Raw genomic sequence first — 21,409 nt, 5'->3', positions numbered from 1 at the left:
TAATTGTTCCCTCGTCTTTTGTTGTTGAATCATGAACACTGACTGATGTAAGTGAGGCTAGAGGGCGTTGCATGTTGTTCTAGATTATTTTGTGACCTTGTGGATGAATCAACAATGTTGTCTCATGATAATTTTGAGAGGCCCTGATTATGGTTTGCCAGATTCCCAAAAACTTAGACTTAGCAGCAACTTTTTCATTGAAACGTCCCCCCCCCCCCCACCCCAATATAATACATCCACAGAACATCTAGATTGGTTCAGAATAAAAGTCTTAATTGTACTGAAATAGCACTTATTATTATTGAAAAATCCATCCATCCATCCATTTTCTAACACGTCTAACCCTTGTGGGGTCATGAGGGGTACTGGTGCCTATCTCCAGCTGTCAACGGGTACACCGTGGACAGGTCGGCAGTCTTTTTGCAGTATTGATATATATATCTATATAAAGATATATATATATATATATATATATATATATATATATATATATATATATATATATATATATATATATATATATAGATAGATAGATAGATAGATAGATAGATAGATAGATAGATAGATAGATAGATAGATATAGATATAGATAGATATATTTGTTGGTACTGACTTAAGCAAGTAAAGTGGCTCAGAAGGCGTGCGGAGGTTGCTGCTTTCCTTCTGGACAGGTAAGTTAAATGTTTGCTAATGCAAATCATTATACACTTTTATCCAAATATTCAAATGAATATATAAAAATGCATCACAGATAAAGATCAGCTACCTAAAAGATCACTATTCAGGCTCCTTTAGAGGTGGCAGTATGTAAACATAGTGCAGGCATAGAGGGAAGTGCTAAGAGTGCCATAATGGGGGTAATATAATACAGGGTAGAAAATGCTCTGAAGTCCTTGATCGTCAGTAGTATCTTGAAGATGGACAGGAACAACCCTGTGCTCGATAGGTCAATCCACATGAAAATAATCTGGGTTTTTTTTAAGAATGGTGTAGGCACCGCTATCTGACTTTCCCTTCACAACCACACTGACCAAGTCATGGCATAAGCCTTTGGAGGAACATTCAAGTAGATCAGAGCATTTCTTCCAAACACCACAGAGTAACATTAGGGACTTGAATTTGAAGAGAGCAGCTAATGGTAGCTTAACGATAAGAGGGGTTACATGATCTTTTAGGGGGACCAGGCATCCCACCATGTTCTGGACCATCTGCAGATATTTCACAGAACAGGCTGGGAGACCAGCTAGGAGAGTGTTGGAGTAGACAAGGTGAAAGATTACAATACAGTAGACTGCACTAGGAGGTTGGTGTTGTGTTAGGTTAGGCATGGCTTGATCTTTCTCATGTAAAAGAAAGCAAAGCAGCACAGTTGAGTAAATATCTTTAGATAGGGTATAATGTGTTTTTTAAGACATTTTGGCACATTTTAAGGTGTCATAGTAAAGTCAAGTTTTTTTTGTGTAGCACATTTCCGCAGCAAGGCAGTTCAAAGTACTTTACATCATGAAAACATAAAACATCAAACACATTGAAATGGTCACCGGTTATAGGACCGGTATCAAACATTAAATTGTATCAAGGGAAAGCATCATTACACATCAAATATGTTGGTCAATGTTATTTTGGGATGAAAGCAACTCTAAACAGATTGTTTTTTAGTCTTGATTTAAGGGAACTCAGTGTTTCAGGTATTTTGAAGTTTTGTAGAAGTTTGTTCCAGATTTGCGCAGCATAGAAGCTGAATGCTGTTTCTCCATGTTTGGTTCTGGTTCTGGGTATGCAGAGTAGACCAGATCCAGAAGATCTGAGTGGTCTGGACGGTTGATAAGGCAACAACAGGTATTTAATGCACAGGTCTTTAATGTATAGAGAATTCTGTAAATAACCCAAAATAGGTCATTTATTAAATCTACAGATCTTGCATGATCTCCACTGATTCCACCCACCCACCCAGGCAATGCGCTTTTTGCCCCTCTCCCATCAGGCAAACGCTTCAGAAACTTCAAAGCCAAAACAAATAAACTCAAAAACAGCTTATTCTCAAGAGCTGTGAGGGTAATCACCCCCCGACGGGAGACTGCAGTCCAACACTTTAAAATCACCCCACTGTCACTAGCCCATCATATGTTACAATGACCTTAAAGTTATTGCCTACTTGCACACCATCATCTGAGAATATCTAAATGCACATTTCTGTAAATGAACCCTCAAATCCTCATTGCAAAATAAGCACCTTATTACCTCATTATCTGTTAGCTGTCACTCATGAAGGACAACTAGTTCATACAAAAATTTGAATCCATCCATTTTCCAAACCGCTTAATCCCTCACAGGGGTTGCTGGTGCCTATCTCCAGCGTTCACTGGGCGAGAGGCAGGGTACACCCTGGACAGGTTGCCAGTCTGTTGCAGGGCAACACAGAGAGACAAACAACCATTCACACCTAAGGACAATTTGGAGAAGCCAATTAACCTAACAGTCATGTTTTTGGTCTGTGGGAGGAAGCCGGAGTACCCGGAGAGAACCCACGCATGCACAGGGAGAACTCCAAACTCCATGCAGAAAGACCCAGGGGTGTACTCGAACCCAGGACCTTCTTGCTGCAAGGCAACAGCGCTACCCACTGCGCCACTGTGCAGCCGAAATTTGAATTAAAAAAACACACTGTAATCCTTGTTCATTGCCTGTTGGTTTGCCTTTATTGTGTGTACTCTGAGCTGGAGTGGCCATAAAGAAATTTCAGCACGGTGACAATAAAGACACTGAATCTTTGAATTAATCAGTGCTGGTAGTGGGTAGTGGAATTTAATCAAAAAGTTAGTTTCAATGTATTCTTGAGTGGGGAGGGGGCATTACTTTTTCATACAAAGACATAGATGCAATTATAATTTGAAAACTCAACCAAAGAAGGTGGATTAATCCCTTTTGGATGGGGGTCAGTCTTGCCTCAAGCAGAAGAGGTTAGCCGTCAAGGTATTTTGTTGACAAGTGATGCTGTGATTGAGTTGGAAGATGATAGGGTACTGGGGATAGATGTCAGCAATAATGTGAGGGCTGCTCTGGTCTGTTAAGTGAATAAAGAACTGACCAAAGAGGGGTTCAAAAGATCATATTTTCAAAATATTGTGTTATGACCTGATAAACTAAATTTTTACTTGTTACATGATGTTAAACTCCTGCCTACATCCAACCACAACCAATGAAGAGTTTTACTTTGATTCCTCCACTTCCACATGTTAGCTAATGCTTAGTCAATTAACTGTTAGTTGGATGTTTTTTTTTGCTTTTTTATTTCACAAGCCTATCAGTCATTGGACAAGTTACATCTTCTTAAGGGTCAGCTTACAGTCTGCAAAACTAAACAAAATAATAATTAAAAAAACTCTTACCCTGAAACAGTGACGAGTGTCTGTATTTTGTCAGATGCATCAAGACACCAAATGAGCTGAGACGGCAGATCTACTCCTTAACAGTCAGCTGGGGGAAAATCAAGCTGATGCGCCATTTGAAACGGCCAAGCCACACCCACCAGAAGGCAATGATTCTAAATGGTGTGGAGCCGCAATGTCAAACCTTTAAAACAATTAAACATGCACTAAGAACTTCAAATGTCCTATTTTAATGATCCTTAAGGTAGCTTCCACAATCTTTTCTATTTATGAAAACACGGCGGTCTTAAATGCTGCATTGATTGTGTGTATTTGTTACAGGCATGCTCATTACTAATGGTTTGGAAAGACTAAAGCTTAAAACAATGTGCTGCTTGCCTAATGATCATTGCATTGCAGAGACAAAAAGCAGCAACAGTGAAAGACTTTACTTCATACCCATACATGATGGAAATTTAAAGCTCTTTTAATTCATGCAAAAAGGTTATTATACAAGGGCTGAGCCACCTCCTGAAAAATCAAAACAAAACAAGTGTTGCAGTATTTCAATCACTTTAACAAAAGCATCAATCTGAAAGTGTTGTCAATTCACAGTGGAAATTATTTTATTCCCATTACAGCTATCAGCTGCTTCTTATTATTACAGATATTACTGTCATACACACAGAGTTCTGTAAAGTTTGGTTGTATTTTTCACCTCTCTACTCAGGATGTGCCTGGTAGGTGTGGTCTCAAAGCTGCAGCTCATTAACGCTCATTAGGAAGAGCTTAAAGAGGAGCAGAAACCCGAAGGGAGGGATCAGATTGTTCACTAGTAGCACCGTAATCAGGATGTACAACTTTGCTTCACTCTGATCGTCTTGTACTAGCTTCTAAACTGAGCCTTGTCCTCCCTGGTTTCAGGAAACCATCCACCAGCCATTCCATGTTCATTGTTTTGGTATATGGCTTCCTTACCTTCTGAACTCCTGGAGAAGCTTTTCCTGTGATTACCATTGTCAGTCTACCTGCTGCTTCTTGGAACCTCCACCAAGAACGCAGTCGCTTCAGCTGCCCTAATCCTTATTTTTCACTCACCTGCCTGTCTACCCTATACACGGCAACCTGTGCTTCTATCTATGAGATAACAATGGAGATGCCGCATTACCTTTCTACCGCATACAGGATTATCATTATTTACTCTCCATCTATCCAATTACTCATTTTTTTCATCATCATTGTCCTGTATTTTTCTCATCTTCCCAAAAACCTTCATATGCTCAGTATCCTGTTTGAGCCCCTCTGGGAATCCAGAAGAATATTTTGTTGATCATTGTTTCAATGAGTCCTTTACATCTGTACTTATTGTTTGCTCTAGAGCCAGACTGCAAACAAAAATGACAATTGTGTCCAGTGACAGAACTGCATGTGGTTTAAGTTGAAATAAAACCTATAGCCTAAATCTCCTAGGGGTATGAATAATCTTGGATGTAACAGTGTATATGCTGGAAAAGTTCAACTTCTATTTTTATCAGTAAATATTTATCTCTGCAAAGTTATAACTTATTGGCATATTTTTTAGTGCATAAATTACACCAGCTATATCAAAATATGTACATTTTAAAAAGGTTATTCAATTTTGTTTACATATTATTTATTTTCTAATATAATTTCTTCTATACAGACAATATCAGTAAAACATGTGGTCTTAAGATAGACACATTCTAGATGTGAAAATATATATATATTTTTACAACAGAAGATATTCTACACGTCCTGGAAAGTTACAAATTTTATTAACATTCCACTTAACATTATAACATAACCCCTGCAATCCTTACCCTGCTGTCATCAGGCAGGAGACTGACGGTCCCACTAACAATAACAACCCGCTATAAATGCGGGTTGTTATTCCCCTCGGCTGTGTTCATTCTGAACAAAGAATACTTTTAACACACACACATAGATTAGATCACTGTTGTATTGTTTTTAATAATACAATAATTTTAATAATCTCAGTATTTTCTATTTATGTAACCATTGCTTTTAGCTATATTGTCTTAACAGCGTGTTTTGTTTCTTATCGTCTTGCCAGATCAAACTCATCGTGGTCTGGTTATCCAGGATCGAGTTGCAGGGGTAGGAGACTCAGCAGAGATGCCCAAACTTCCTTCTCTCCAGACACCTCCTCCAGATGTTCCCAGAACCTGAGATGTTCCCAGGCCAGCCAAGAGACATGAGCCCCTTTTACACTGGGCTCTGTGCAGTTCCACCTAGTTGCAAGCATTACAGCAACTGTTTTTTTTTTTTTCAGCCCCGGCTTGGCTTTTTCCGGCCCAGCTCAGGAGCAGGGTCGAACAGAGCGGAATAGAGCCAAGTTGTGAAGTGAAAAGATTGCTGTTCACTGATTGGCCAAGGGCAAGAAAAAACAAAAAGGTTTTCTCTGAAGACATCCAGGGAAAAGTTAAACTGAAGAGCGATGACATTAATATTAACGACCACCATGAACAGAGTGTCAAACCAAAATCTAATTTCACTATTTACAAACCATGAACCATGTTTGTAGGGGAAAAAAATAATATAATAATATAAAGGACACTTCAGCTCTCTATAAACAGACGAGTGCATTGTATTTGATAACCTAAATCAGATCTGTAGATCCAGGGAAGCTTTCTGTAATTTTACACACACTTTAAAGTTTTGTTTCTAAAGAGTGCACATCCATTGTGAGAAGGCAGGCTGTCTGTTTTCTTGCAGATTTATCTAAAATGTAAATGTCACAAAGTCATGCTTAATAGTGGCACAGCGAACAACGTTGACGGCTAGAAGTGGGGCTAAAGCCAGCCCTAGGAGCCATTCATCACCTTATGGCCATACTGGTTGAAAACCAACAGGAGAGCTCCGCTGTGCGGAGCCGAGTGTGTGGGATAGGATAGGTAAATGTGGCTCTAGTCTCTCCAGCATGTCCTGGGCTTTGGGCTCTCCCTGGTGGGACATGCCTGAAATACCTCCCAAAGCAAGGCATCAATGAGGCATTCAGTTACATTTTTCTCAACAATGTACCTCAACTGGTTGGTCAGTGTCCTCAATTTTTATGTCCACCGACCATGACTAGTATTGGTCAAAATGAACATGAGCTGAAACAAAAATGAACTTTGAACCACTAAACAATTTTGGGTTGTGTAAACCACGCTTTGCAACTGGTGGACTTACCAGTCAGTGAAGAACCTGTTTGCATTTGTTAATGGGGACATATTGTGCAGATTGTTTCAGCTAACTTACAACACTACAGTTATAACCAGTGTTAACTTGAATGAATGACATTCATCCATTCATTTTCCATATCCACCTAATCCTTTTAGGGTTGTGATGGTGGCTGGTGCTTGCCTATGTCCAGTATTCAATAGGCTAGCAGGGTACACCCTGAACAGGTCACCAGTACATCACAGAGTAAGTGTGGTATGCCCTGTTAGCCATAAATATTTTAACTTCAGCATTTACCCTCTTTTACCCCTGAGCTATACCGATTCCTGCAACCAAAGCTTTGGGAAAGGCTTCTGAACAACTTGATTTATGTCAGTGACAAATTAGACAATCTCTATGTGGGTTAATGGCGATAAAAGCCTGATCAGTTGTGCTGGTTTATGGTATTTTCTTCACTTGTATGGGTCCACCATTCAAAGCAAACAGAATCAAACTGTCTGTGTCCTACTTAAATAAATAAGAGAAAGCCATTAGTAAGACACTAACACTTCAGGGGACTGATTGAAAACAAGTTGGCTGCTCAAATTAAAGCAACACTCAGAGCAGAATAAAGACCTGCAAATTAAACCGTCAACATGGTGTGAAATAGGTAAACACTGAAGGAGAGGACAAGACTAAAGAGTGCCGTTACCTTTGAACTCCTAGCAGCGAAAAGGGAACAGCGTTTTTTTTTTTCTTGTAATTTAATTAGGAATACCAGTGAGGGTTTCATTAGTTCGTTATTGAATGAGGCGTAACTGGACATGAGACCGCACACAAGATAAATATCAGCAAAACATTCTGGCAAGACATCATGTATTTCCGCCGCAGCATTCATTCAGAGCAACTTACGGGTTGCCATAGTTCCAGACAACGCACTGAGGATCTGATGTACCCTGCAAGATAGAGAAGAGGGAAAAAGAGGGAGGGGGGGGGGGAAGATAAGCTGTTATTGCCAGTGGAAAAGAGGCGACTGAGGGACAAGACAGAGTAGCTTCTTGCCAAAAGGACAAAGAGTGATGCCGCATGGGTGATGGAGAGAAGCAAACAGACAATGAAAGAGAAGGATTGTGACAGACGGCAAGTGCAAGACACGGAGAAAGAGTCATTCTTTAATAGGACAGAGCAGCAAATAGCTGCTACTGTTGCTGCTGCAGAAAGAGAGGTGTGTGGTACGGATTTAAGACACTGGAAGCAATAAAAGAAAACATTTCATGGACATGAGCAATAAGAATACAGGCACTTTAGAAGAAAAGCTACTTACTTAAAGATCATAAATTACACAAAATTGTCCATTAAACTATGAGAATCACAGAGCAGTGGGGGGATAAAAACAGCAAAGAACAACCTTATTTAAAGAATAAAGAGTCTGAAGCAGCGTTTAATCTGACTGGAACAAGTCAGAGCTTCAAAATGGACCAAACATGTTCTGATATCAGCTTGCCAGTAAATCCATTGACTAGCTGATGCCAAAAGCCAATAGGCAGGGGTCCAAGTGTTGCATAAATCACGTGGTAATCGAAGCTGGTGGCAAAAGAAGACTCTATATGACTCAATCAGTGAATCAATCAGGGGATCGATATCTTTAACTGACTCATCACAATCTGTTCCACCAGCGATCTTAAGTAGTTCCTACACTGATTAGTTTAAAATGGATTGTCTCTATTCTTTCAACCAGACGTTGAGATTTTCAAGTTTGTTTAAAAAGACTTTATGCCTCATAATTTTGAAGCAAGTTTTTACTGGGACCTCAAAAAACAGTATAACACAGTACGTTACTGAATGCCAATTGAAATAACTAGTAAAAGAGTGTTAAGATATGCACAGTGGTGATAAAGGAGAAAAAAATGGATTCCTATCTGTTTCAGTGTGTGGAGTCCTTCCTAGTCATGCATTAAGCATTTTGACTTTGAGCTCCCTCTGATGGCAAACAAGCTCATAGCAGAAATTCAACTGATAGCTTTTCCCACATAATGCCTTGATAAAAAGCATTAAAATTAACTGTGATAGACCAACACAAAAAGTGCATAATTTTAATGTGAATGAGAAATGATAATATTGTTTTCAAACTGTTTAAACTGTGCTTATTGCATATGTGTGTAGCCCCATTAATTCTTGTTCCACTAATTGTAATCGAATATCACTGAATCCACCAAACAGGTAAGGGATAAAGTTGTAAAAAGAAGAAGCAAGGTTAAATCATAAACCAATTCCCATAGCTCACAACATCTCATGGAGCTTTGTTCAATCCAAAAACTGAAAACGGAAAGAGCATAACAGAACTGCAAACCTAACAGCACATATCCATCTTCTTAAACAGGCGCGTTAAGGAGCTGCAAAGATTTACTGGCCAGAGGCATCATGTATAAACCGTGCCTGCACACACAAAAAAAAAAAAAACCTAAGGCATTGTTTCACGCACTACGGGAGATGTGTAAAAAATAATGTTACCTGAAAATGTGTGGCTGCCACGTAAGCTTTTTCAGTCAACAGTAAAAAAGTTACAAAGTACTAAAACACCCAAATACACAGAAACATAACGAGTATGACACTGTCATACAAGCTTTAAAAAAAAATAAATAAAAAAATAAAAAATGGTGTTGTAAAAGGCAAACCAGGTCAGCTGTGATGATTCCTATCAGGTGAACAAGGTGGAGACAGTCACCCATATCCGTGAATAGCTGCCTAAAGTTGAGCGTAATTTTGGACGATGGCAGCCCTGGCACTGCTGGAGGACATCACCCGTGGAAGAATTTAAAGCGAGCATGTTTTCTAACATCCTGCTGACCTGCTGGCGCATGATGATGAGTGGCTTATTAGCCATGTCAGATTGCCAAGGGTTATCATCTTGGAGTTCAGCATGAAACTGGCATCTGTGAGCTGGCTGACTGGTCACAGTTTACAATCTACAGTGCCGTGCAACCTCATCCGGATGTTGCCCAAACATATAAATTTTCCCTGAATAGGGACTGGATAGGCAGAAATTCAATTGCAATTTGCAGAGAGGAGCCAATTTCCAAGTGCGTTTGGAGATATCAGTTGCACTTGTGTCACCATAAAGGCGTCAGTAAATTAATCCGCTTTTGTGAATAGAAAGCAGTTCCATTTATTAAACCTGCAACTGAAATGCAATGAGCAAATGTGCCTAACAAATGAAGTGGCGTGTTGGCCTGGTGCAACACTATGGCTTCGTATTTGTGCCACAAACATGAGGATGCAGATTCTTTGAGAAGCGCGATAATAGACTGCTGTTGAAGACAGATTTCAAGCCGTTTGGGATTGCTGGCTTCTAGGTAAGCTTTATTAGGCTTTAATATTTTATTGAATTGGTTTAGGGTTTCTTCAGTGTCTGTGGTGACAGTCCACCTAATAGAAATATGGAAAACATACTAAAATATGCTTAGGGACTCTCTTCTTTGCAGCCACCTGAATGTGGGAATGCTTTTTTTTAATGTAGTCCATGGATCAACCTTCTTTTCCTTTACAACATTCACCACCTTCTTCCACTCCCATTTGTTTGATTTTATTACTGAGACTAGTAATAAAATGAATGGCAAATACGCCTCCACCTCCAACACTAACACCTTTATTTCACATTCTGTGAACCTCCTGTTGCTGATCGCTGCCGTTGCCATGGTTGTTCGGACACATGGTGGGTGCCTTCCAGCCATTTATACTACCTTGCATATTTATTTGTTGGTCGTCACAAACGGTCCCCGCAGTTGTGCCGAATTGTCCTCGAGTGTAAATGTATGAAGAAAGGGTGTGCGGCAACACGCCCGGTTTTGTACAGCCGAATTTTTTAAGCGCCATAAGTTTACAGTTTTTTTCCCCGCTGCAGCCAGTTTTTAGTATGAAAGCTGCACACTCCTTAATACATGAGCGCCCATGTGGGAGAATCTGATGAAGGGATGATCGCTAGTCATGAACAAATGAAAAGGAGTCAAGCTGAAAGCCCTTTTGAAAGACAGTCAAAAGAAAAGTTTGTTTAATGCCCGCCGCAACCCATGTTGAGGACACAGGAAAAATGTACAATGAGGTGATCTGGCCGAAGGAAATTAACACTAAACCTATTGACAAAATGGGAAAATGCTTTTTATCGCAAACAGCTAACTTTGAATAATCAATGCACCACCTTTAACACAACATTTTCATGGTGAAACATCATACCGTGGGGATGCTTTGCTTCAGTGGGTATAGGAAGGTTGATCATGGTGGATGGGATGATGAATGAAGCTATATGCTGGGAAATTCTAGCAAAAAAAAAAACTATTAAAAGCTGCAACAGACCACATCCCAGCAGGACATTAACCTTAAACATATAGCACGGCTACAATGAAATGGGTAATGAAATGGTGCTCATACTTATACTAGGTTTTCCCTGTACCACCACAATGACATACTTTGTCTTGAATAATAATATATTGAAAAAAGTACATGAAAAGTTCCTATTCACTATTCATTGCCTCTGCATGAGCGATTGAAGGAGCGTGTTTAACTGTGCATAACATTTATGCTGAGAAGTCAGAATCCTCAGGTTGTAAATTGGAAAAAAAAAAAAAAAGCAAGTAAGACACTAAGAAGAGTGCCTTACTTGAGAAACGGACATTTGTCTTGAGAAATTGACATTTCTCATCAACATGATAAACCAACATGATAAAATCCAACATGGCTGCTATGTTTAAAACAAAGTGATATTGGTTGCTGTATTACAAAAAGACTAATTTAACAGGCTTTGGACATATATTTTTGGATAGTTTATGCTTACTGGCTTTTCATAACAGCTCAACTTATAATGGTTAAATTGTTTTACTTTAAAATAGTTGAGACCAAAGTGTCTACTGAGTACTACTGAAGCCAGTCCACAGCTTGAGAACCACGGGTTTAGACTATCTGGTCAAAGTTCTGACCTACATTTAATTTAGAATTTGTGGATATGTACCCAAAGATGACTGGCAGCTGAAATGTTTTAAAAGGGGTTTCTACAAAGAATTGACTCACAGGGACTGAATATATGTTCACACAATTCTTTTGAGCTTTTAATTATAAAAAAAATAAATAAAATGAATCGTTCTACATCGCTTTGGTCTATAATGGAGAATCCCAATGAGTTACAAGTTCAAGGGATTGCAATACTTTTGTAAGTCACTTTATACGTAAAAAAGATGATGTACACTTGACAATTCCTGAGAGGGAATAGAAGTTTTTCTAGACGCTGTTTTTAATTTGTTTTAACCGAGCCAAGGTAACAGAGGCGGTGCACACGGGAGACAGCAATATGGCGATGTATTCTGCAAAAGACAAGGCCATTTGTCCTTCTATGAGCAGTTCAGGAGTGTTTTACCATGAATCAGTTCATCCATGACTGGACTTGAGAGGACGGGATGATGTAAGATCCATGTACACAGGATCAGAGAGCAGATGACGAGGATTGATGGATGAAAAGTGCTTTGTTCTGCCTTACACACAGGCAGCCGTCACCAACGTTAGATGTCCCTGGGCGTGCATTAGCGCGGCGAGCTCTGTTAGCATGCAACTATCAATCACCAGGCATCACGTTTGCTACAGCCCAACTGACACTTTTTGTATTTCTACAATGTATGGCTTCTCTTTAGTGCTTCTACCTCGTATAGTGACATAATCTGCTCAAATGATGTCTCTCAAAAGGAGTATAGCGGTTGCTCGATGGCAATAATAGCGTCTACCTTTGAAGATCTTCTCTTTTACTCTTGAAGGGGACTGCCACTTTCTTTAAGGTATTCAGCGACACATGAGGCGCTTGATATTGGCTAAGGATACGGTACACTAATCAGATGAAAAATCGAACGCAACAGAAAACGAGCACACCTGGGTTCAGGGATTCTTAAAAGCCTCTCACTTAAATTTAAAGATTGTAGATGCCAAAAAAAAAAAAAAAAAAATGAAATGGGGCAATCAGGCGGGTTTTGTTTTTCAGATCAATGTCACCTTATACATGATGTGAATTTCCAAGGATGGCTCAGGTTTGCGACGCTGAATCAGAATGAATCTTTTATACCTCAATGAAAATATGTGTATGGACGATGGAGCAGGTGTGCTGTGGCACTTGGCATATGTTGAACTGGTCTGCTTCAGGGACTTTGGGGTTTTGGGCCTCCTGCATCCTCCTCACCATTAAAGAGAGGCAGAAATTAGGGCAAGGGGGATAAAGATGGGGAGTCTGACTGGAGCAGATGTCCTCTCATTGAAGACATGACCCTGCACACTTGCCTTGGAGAGGCAAGTGTGCAGGGCAGCTGGTTCTTTGCCACAGCTCAGGAAGCAGGATGTTTCTAGATTGGCTGAGGTCAGACCTGTAGTTTATCCTGTGGTAACAAAGAACAAAATCGTGTTTTGTGTGTGCATGTGTCTGTTTGCAATGAAGACACTGAATGTGAATAATGAAAACAAAAGAAATGTGTAGTTAAACTTAAAATCGCATACATGACATTCATCATGGTTCTTGGCATATACCACATAGATGGGGGGAGGGAAATTATAATTTGAAAAATTATAAATTGAAAAAAGAAAAAAAAATACATATCTTTAAATAATTAAGAGCATTAATGTGCTGCGGTGGCTGACACCTATTTCTCATACAGCGATGGAAACCCACGCCCTGAGTCATGCCGTTTCTTATTCTGATGGACCTCGAATCTCTTTAAATCAGATGTGAGGGAAAGGGAAACTGAACCTGCCTGCCGATGCACCACAATTAGAGGAACTAATGTATGTAGGGAATACATGTTTATTTCATTATTTTGTGTTTAATAGAATTGGCAGGGCATCTGGGAGTGAAAGCTTTGCAACATGTTCCTTAAGTTACAGTTGAACTAAATCATGTTAGAAGGCAGGTTCTGTTTTGATAAAAAACAAAGTTAGCACATGATCTGTAGCTTTTGAAGGAGCTGTTCGTTTGTTTTAGTGTTAATGTCAAAGACAGTAACACTAACATTAACATTAATAGTTTGCATTATCTTATTGTTCCAAAAGCCGGAAGTTTTATTATTTTAACTTTTAATTCATGTGGACTTGTTAAGTGTAAACAGTCTTCTGAGTCTGTTCCTGATTTGCCACTCTTACATAGGGATAATCCTGCCTTTAGACATAATAGGAACACTATATTGCTCTTTTAAATGATTGGAAAAGATGAAACATGTCAAATTATCTTTTTAGCTTCTGCCTCATGTGTGTTTTTTTTTTTTTGTTTTTTTACCTTTCATACATTTCTCAAACTAATCTGACTGTTTGACATGCTCTCAATGTTAACAGAAGAGTGTAACAAAGCTTATTAGATATATTTGGGCCGCAAATTAGAATACCCTTTCAAAAAAAAAAAAGTTAGAATGTTAGATAACTGGACTATGGCTTTATTCCAGGACAATTTTGCTGTCAGTGTTGTTTGGTAGGAACATCTTCCTCATTGTCAGATTATTTGTGCTTAATGGATGCAGCAGAGAGCTCTGCTCTTGCCTTTTGCCAAGAGTCTGATGTCCTTATGCTAGTGTTATTGAAATAAAGCAAAGTTGCCTTGCAAATGATACTGTAGATACAGTAGCTGTTGTTTAACTCTATAAGTGTAACACAACCTCTCTCATTTTATAAATCCCTAATTTCAACTGAATCACTTATGTTGGACACATCCAGTAGTCACTCTGCACCAGCTGCATCTTTTCCCTGTACGGTTCAGCAGCAGGGATATCTAATCTATCTTTGGACCACTGAGCTGCAGTCCAGCCTCTGGACTGTTGGATTCCCACATCTGTAGCCAAAATGTAGGATCTGTTTGAACACTCCATGTGAAGCTCTCCCACTTCTTTGGTTCTTGATTCCTTTCAAGGCTGTGCTTATCTTTGTTAGTGGTGCACATTTTCCTACCACATGTTTTTGGTTTCACTTACTTTTCTATGAATATAATTGTGTGGAGCAGTCTATGAACAAGCAGCAGCTTTAGCAATCACCCTGTGTGGCTTAGGCTCCCTCAACCCTCGGTCAATAAGTGTCTTCTAGACATCTGTCAGGTCAACAGTCATCCCAGTGATTATGTGGCTTACTGACCAAAACTGAGAGGAAATTTAGAGATTCAGAGAAAACGTGCATGTGTTTTGAGCTAATTACCTGATTAGTGTGTGACTCCATGAGTTTCCCATAAGCTACATTCTAACTGACTTTATGATATATTCTAATTTTTTGAGACACTGACTTTTGGGGGGGGGGGGGGGGGGGGTTGCATTCTGTCTCCCCACAATCATCAAGATTACAAGAAATAACGACTTGAAGAGGGCTGTTTCCCACTTTTTTGGCACTCTTACTTTTCGGCGATGTCAACCACGTTTCATTGTGGACACTGACACTGATGTTCCACTATCTTCTGATTTATAATAGGCTTGAGGCTAGGTGCTGTTTGGGTTGTTTCTGAACCTTATCTGATGGTGACAGTTTGGAGCAGAAACTGTAACTGAACCTCGGAAATAACTGTATGTCCCTGTAGGGCAAATCTGAAGCTTTGTGGATGAGTGAAAATTTTAAATTTAAACTTGTGCTCACTATTCGTGCTTTTTTTAAAAAAAAAAAAACCTGAAGTAGCAGATCCTATAATCATTCCTACCAATAACAATTTTTGTAACTCTTTAACATAAACATATATTTTACTTTGGAAAAGAAGCCAGGTTTATATGAATTTTTCTGACGTATTTAATTTTAGGTTGTTGAAGATGAACAACTAAAATCAAGTCTGATTTGTTGTAGCAATTATGCATAAGGGTAATTAGATTTAGATTTTCAATTAAAATATAATTTATTGAAATAATATGAAACTAAATTAAAGATGTCATTATGAAATTATTTTTTTCCTGTAATTATCACAATCTTTTTTTGCTTTTCTCCTTTTTCAGTATGGCTTTAATTACCTTTGTACATGACAAATAACACTATTCATCTTATCATTAATCCAAATGCTTTAGTGAACAACGCATGGCAATTTACTAATAAAATTCAAAAACAAGTGACATACTGTCAACCCATAATAAAAGAATAGGGCCTATGATAATGGAAAAAAAGAGGCAAATTGATTACTTCACACATAAATTGAAGTGTCAGTCAAATCGGTATAATACGAAGAAATCTACCAAGCCTTTATTTCTTTTCATTTTTTTTTTTTTTTTTGTCAATTATGCAGTCCGCTGGACTGGGAGCTGAACTCGTAAAGCTAGAATATTTTATCCAAGCCATTTCACCATTTTAATCAGGGAGACTAAACTGAATAACAAAAAATGAATTTTCTTTGAAAGTCTATTGCAGTATATGAGAGTTTATTTCCCCACCACAACAACAAAAATACAATATCTGGCATATTATTCTCTGTTGTTTAATTTATAGATACCTTAAACAGAAAATGGTGGCCAGTAGCAGGTGAATGATTTAATAAATTATTGAATAATTGTACTTATGTAAAACATATTCATAGCAATTTGGACAATAATCTACAAAATAAAAGGTATTAAAATAACCCTGATGAAGAAAATAGCTTTGATATCAGGCATAAGTTGAAACTTTAAAGTGATAAAACAGAGCAACTATGCTGAAATATACTTTCACCATGATACTATCCATTTTCACTCCCAGTCTCTCACACATCCTGAATTAACTGCAGGGGTCTTAACATGTCACAAAAAAAATCTCAGCTTACTTTTAAATAACTGCTTACTTTGTTGCGCTTCCTCTGAATTCATTTTAAAAGCCTCACAGAAAATACCAAAGTTTGAGTTTCTTTCTCAGTAACAGCCTCAGCACAACATGGCACTGGTTATATATTTTCAGAAAAAGACCAGAATTTTGGGTTTTCCTACCTTGACAGCTACTGACCTACATATTGTACTAATAGGTATCCTAGAAACCTGTAACACAAACTACCACTGGTTGAAAAGACAGACATGGTGAATAATCTAAAACACAAAACCTCAACAACCAGAATATATCTTTTTCTTTTATTAAATGACTACTTTTTATTTCTTCTTCAGCTATGAGAAATTACACAATTGAAAATTATTTTAAAACGGGTTTGATTTTTTTTCTTTTTTCTTTTCAGATCATGACCCTCAGTAGGGTCACAATTCCTGCTTTAGTAGTAAGTATTGAAGGAAAAAAAAAATAGCCTTTCATTTAGGCAGAATATAGCCTTTTATTTTGAGTCTCCCTCACATCATCTTTGTAACTAAATTTGAATTTTGCTCACCTGGTCTCTGCCGTAGTTTGCAAGAGGAGAAACGTATCAAGAAGGAAAAAAGGACATTTACAATTGGAATAATGCTTATCCAATAAAAACAATGGAAAAATGCTAATAAGCACACTAAGGCAATCTATTCCAAAACTCTTTCTTTGACAAAAATGACTACTATGGTCAACATGCTTCAACAAGAAAGTTAACCACTGATTTATGATGAATGGCTTCCGATTCCCTAAATGAACACCAGAAAACCTACCCTGACATTTTAATAAATATTCATTGTTTCAAAAGTGTCAAAATAATGGTTTATATCTAGCAAAGACCACTACACTTGGGATAAAATTTATCACACAGGTTTGACTAATGTAGATTCATCATATTAATCTGGAAAATTATCCTTAAATTGATTGCTTTGAAAGATTCCCTGAATCTTCTGGATAAACCAATCAAAAGGTAAACAGCAGACCTCATTCCAGTGTTTACTTGTGGGAGTAAGGCATCAAAGCTTGCATAAAAGAACCATCAATATTCAACCTTAACAGCTGGGCAGGCTTAAAAAGATACTTATGAGTTAGGGTGATTGGAGTAAACAAGATTAGAGTAGATTAGAATTAGATTGGAGTCTGACGAAATGGAGAAGAGATGGTTAGATGATTTAAGAAATGCCGACAAACCTGCACAGGTAGTTGAAGTTAACTTACGTTGGTCTCATCTGTGAACGCTTTGGGGTGTAATGAAACATACATATCAGAAGATGAGATGAAACATGATGGGGGTTCTTGAGGACAAGACAGAATTCAGTTCTATTTTTTTGTTTGTTGTTTTAGTGGAAAGGTCTTAGAAAACCCAAGCTGTGTTTTGATAAGTATTTAATCCGTGAAAATATTTTCTGTTGTTGTTTTTTTTTTTTTTTTTTGCGTTTTCACAAAAATAAAATTTCAATAACCTTGAACACTTCTATAAAGAATTTCTCTTCAATATATAATGACTCCCCAAATATTTCATAAACTTTGCAGATTTTGATTTAAATTTTATCATAACATGACTTGTTGAAAATTATTTATAACACCCTTACAATTACTCACTGAAAAAAAAAAAACCTCATTAGCATTACAGCAATCCAACCCCTTTTATAATTGCTGCCAAGCTTTATAAGAATCTTTATTCCACTGATATGTTGATGATGTGTTTTTCGTGATTAGCCCTAAGTCTACATACACATGAAGCCAAATAAGGTATTATCTCACAAGTATCCTCACAGAAAGGTTTAAGTGTAATGATGAAACTGCCTGAAGACCGAGGAGCCGCAAAAGGTAAAAACTATGCCTAGCCTAGCCTAGGGTGATGCGGCAACATGGTAGTGCTGCACCTGAAGTAAAGAAATTTACATTGTGCACGTTCATGAAAATGTTGGCACTGCCTGGCCAGACCTTATCCAGTACGTCCCTCCTGGTGGCCCTTCTGGTTCTTCCCTGCAGATGATCTAAACAACCATGTAGTCTATAGTTTTCAAACTGCATTTCGCAATGGTGGTTAGGATAGAGGAGTAGAAGGTGTTGGTGTAAAAAATCCATATTAGATTTAAAAACTTCTACAGCACAACTGCAACCACGAAGATCGCCATTATTGTTGATGTTGGCTAGGGAGCACTGTTAATGGAAAGGCAAAGTCTACGTTGTGCTCACATGTGCAAACACACCAGTGTGTGAATGAATGAATGAATAATTTTGGGCTTAAGTATAAAATTATCTACTCCAGGTTCAGTAAAGGTATTACTGAACACTAATACTACTCAAACACACTGTACTACTGAATACAAACACACAAAAGATGAAAACAAAAGCAAACAGCAAAATGTGAAACTTGGATGTAGGAGCATTTAGTTTCAGATAATTTTCTAACTTAAAATAAGCCTTACTTAATTAAGCATTGGATAATCACCATTAAGAAAAGCAAATGGTGTAACAGCATTGAAATGGATCTAGAGTGATGTTATGGTACCTTAAAGCAAGGCCAACTACTTGCCGAATGGCTTCTATGAGCTTGCTTTAGCTGCTAAGCTACCAACTCCAAATGGTGGGCTCATGCCTGAGCTAACCACAGCTACAGTTTAGACACAACAAGCACGTGGCGTCACCCAGGGGTGGCTAACCCGACACAAAAGGCCACTAGCTGGCCCAATGAACACTTCAAACAAAATCCACACGGAAAATCCAAAGCAGCAGAAGAAAGAGAAGAGAGGAAAGGAAACAAGAGGCGATCGGGATTGTAACAATAATGTTCAGAATAAACCTGGCTTCAGCTGAGATGAGCTTCTCTTCGATACAGATCACGATGCATGAAGGAGACACTCCTGAGATGTTACCATCTCAGGGGTGTCATCTCGCAGGTATCGGAGTCTGGGTCCTAAACTGTATAGTCTGATTGGCCATTTTATGGCACAACATATGTAATCTAGAATTATTATCAACTGTGAAACAGTCCTTTAGTTTAGCGCAGATAAGGATACCAGCAAATGGCTACTGTATTACCATTAGAAGCTGACAGTTAGTGTTTCTCACACTATGTCATTTAGTCATTGCTTCTTGTTTCCCTGGGATACCAAAAATATTGCCAGACAAACTATTAAAATGCCATGGAAGCTTCTTCAGTGCCTACATAAATAAGTGTATTTCTGTTCAGACGAATCTCTTGTTAACCCTCAAACTAAGGGAAATAAAATACTAAAACTCCAAAGCACTCTTTAGAGAAGGCTAACACTAAGTCCACAACAACTGTCTATGTGTACAGCAGCTTCTGCGCTGCCAACATTGGCAAAACCCTGAGCTGCAGTATGCGCCAGAGAAGTGCTTGTCCTCAGCAGGCGACTCCGGTTTGCAGAGCAGTGCAGCATGCAAGGATCAGCATTAAGACGTTCTGCTCTAGACAGGGAGAACCCAGCCTGCGGTACCTTTCCTTTGGCCAAATTGTTAAAAAAAGAAAGGATAGTAGTAAGATATAAAAATATTATGGCATGTAAAATAAGAGTGTTATAAATCAGTAGTGATAGAGGGGCTGTAGAGCGGGAGGGAATAAGGACTGAATGCAGTCATTTTCACAAAATTCTGTGATGCGTGAAGAAGATTTCAATAGGAGATTTTAGTATATATGCACAAATAAGTGAAACAACAAGATCATTTGATTGTAGAGAATTAGCAACATCTACCTTTACATAGCAAAACTGGTGACGAAACAAGCGCCCAATCAAGGTTCAGAAGCACGCCTCTCATAATACCCATAGTCAGTCATTTTCATGCAGAATATGCTTTGATATAAATTAAATAGGCACCTGAAGACTGTCAGGTGTCAAAACGGTCTGCATTCGCTCATGCTATTTAGGGAGCACTATGGCACTTTACATCATGCAGCACTTGTTTCCTCAGAACTCAGGGAATAAGGGGTCAGCCGGGACAACAGGATTACATAAAAGCCCAAAAGATGCTTAGTCTCCCGTAAAAAGAAAATGAAAAATTGCAAACCCCTGCATTGGAAAGTACTCCATATGGAGTTATTAACATTTTTTCTTGCACTTGGATATAAATAGGAATATATGTAAACCTTTTGGTTAGTTTGTTGGAAAAAGGATTGGGAAAGTTGAAATATGAGAATGTTCCCACAGGTCTTTGAAAGCCTAGTTATCCTGTATATATGCAAATTGTGGCACAGGGTTTTGATTAATTTGTACTTACATTCAAAAGCGGTGACAGCTCCACCACAACCATGGGCTCACTTGGCTGCGGTTCAGGTCGCACTGTCACAGTCAGTATCTTGGAGTTGATCACGGCGGGAGGGCTATAAGTACAAGACATAAATTCCATAAATGTGCACGTATCCGAAGCATTTTAGAGAGCATGTACAAATGTATACACAAGTCAATGTAAAACACCTAATGAGACAGAGGGAAGGCTTACAAGAGTCTCTCAGTAAAAAACAGAATGCTGCCCCCATTAATATTCAGCTGAGCTAAAGACAGAAAACGATTTCAGAAGATCCAACTTTTCCACAACCAAGGGGGCTGACCTGAATAAAAAACAGGCCATGCCCACCACAAATACATTATCACAGAGGATATTTAATAACCTTTGCGTTGTCTCAAAGTTGTATGCATGTTTTGGGAATGTATATGTCTTATAACTGATCCCAAAAAATTAAAAAAATGATCACTAGAGAATTTTTTTTTGTCCGATGCAGACAAAACAGAAAAGGAGAAGGCAACACAGATAAGGAGGAAAGAAGACACTTTGATAATTATAGGTTAAAACCTCACATTTTGGTCCCCTTTACTCCAGTATCTACTATTAAATCAGGATGTACAAACATCTAGGATTTCTCTAACCATTTGAATGCAACTGGATCATGGATGATTTTAGTATGAAGGCAAGCATCACCCTACCGCATTCTTGGCAGTCATCTTTTTTATTTTTTATCCTGACACTTTCTTGACAATCCCATCTCAACAGTATCAGACCAGGTATCACATCTCTATTGCCATGTTTCTTCATAATCACAATCAGAA

General features: G+C 38.4%; 1 protein-coding gene across 14 annotated transcripts in view; it reads right to left on the bottom strand.

Annotated features, from left to right (window-relative positions):
- The window catches only part of adgrb2 (adhesion G protein-coupled receptor B2), a 351,672-nt gene that overhangs the window by 103,292 nt on the left and 226,971 nt on the right, over positions 1-21,409 (bottom strand). For all 14 annotated transcript variants that reach the window (XM_036144964.1, XM_036144962.1, XM_036144961.1 and 11 more), the window contains 2 exons: positions 20,583-20,685; positions 7,464-7,507 (listed from right to left, as the gene is read on the bottom strand). In XM_036144964.1, coding sequence (XP_036000857.1) covers positions 7,464-7,507; positions 20,583-20,685 — 147 coding nt within the window. The remainder of the gene's footprint in view (positions 1-7,463; positions 7,508-20,582; positions 20,686-21,409) is intronic.

The sequence above is a fragment of the Fundulus heteroclitus genome, chromosome 13 (genome assembly GCF_011125445.2).
Source record: "Fundulus heteroclitus isolate FHET01 chromosome 13, MU-UCD_Fhet_4.1, whole genome shotgun sequence".
Taxonomy (NCBI): Eukaryota; Metazoa; Chordata; class Actinopteri; order Cyprinodontiformes; family Fundulidae; genus Fundulus; species Fundulus heteroclitus.
Note: the sequence above shows the minus strand (reverse complement) of the source record. Positions and strands in the feature narration are given on the sequence as shown.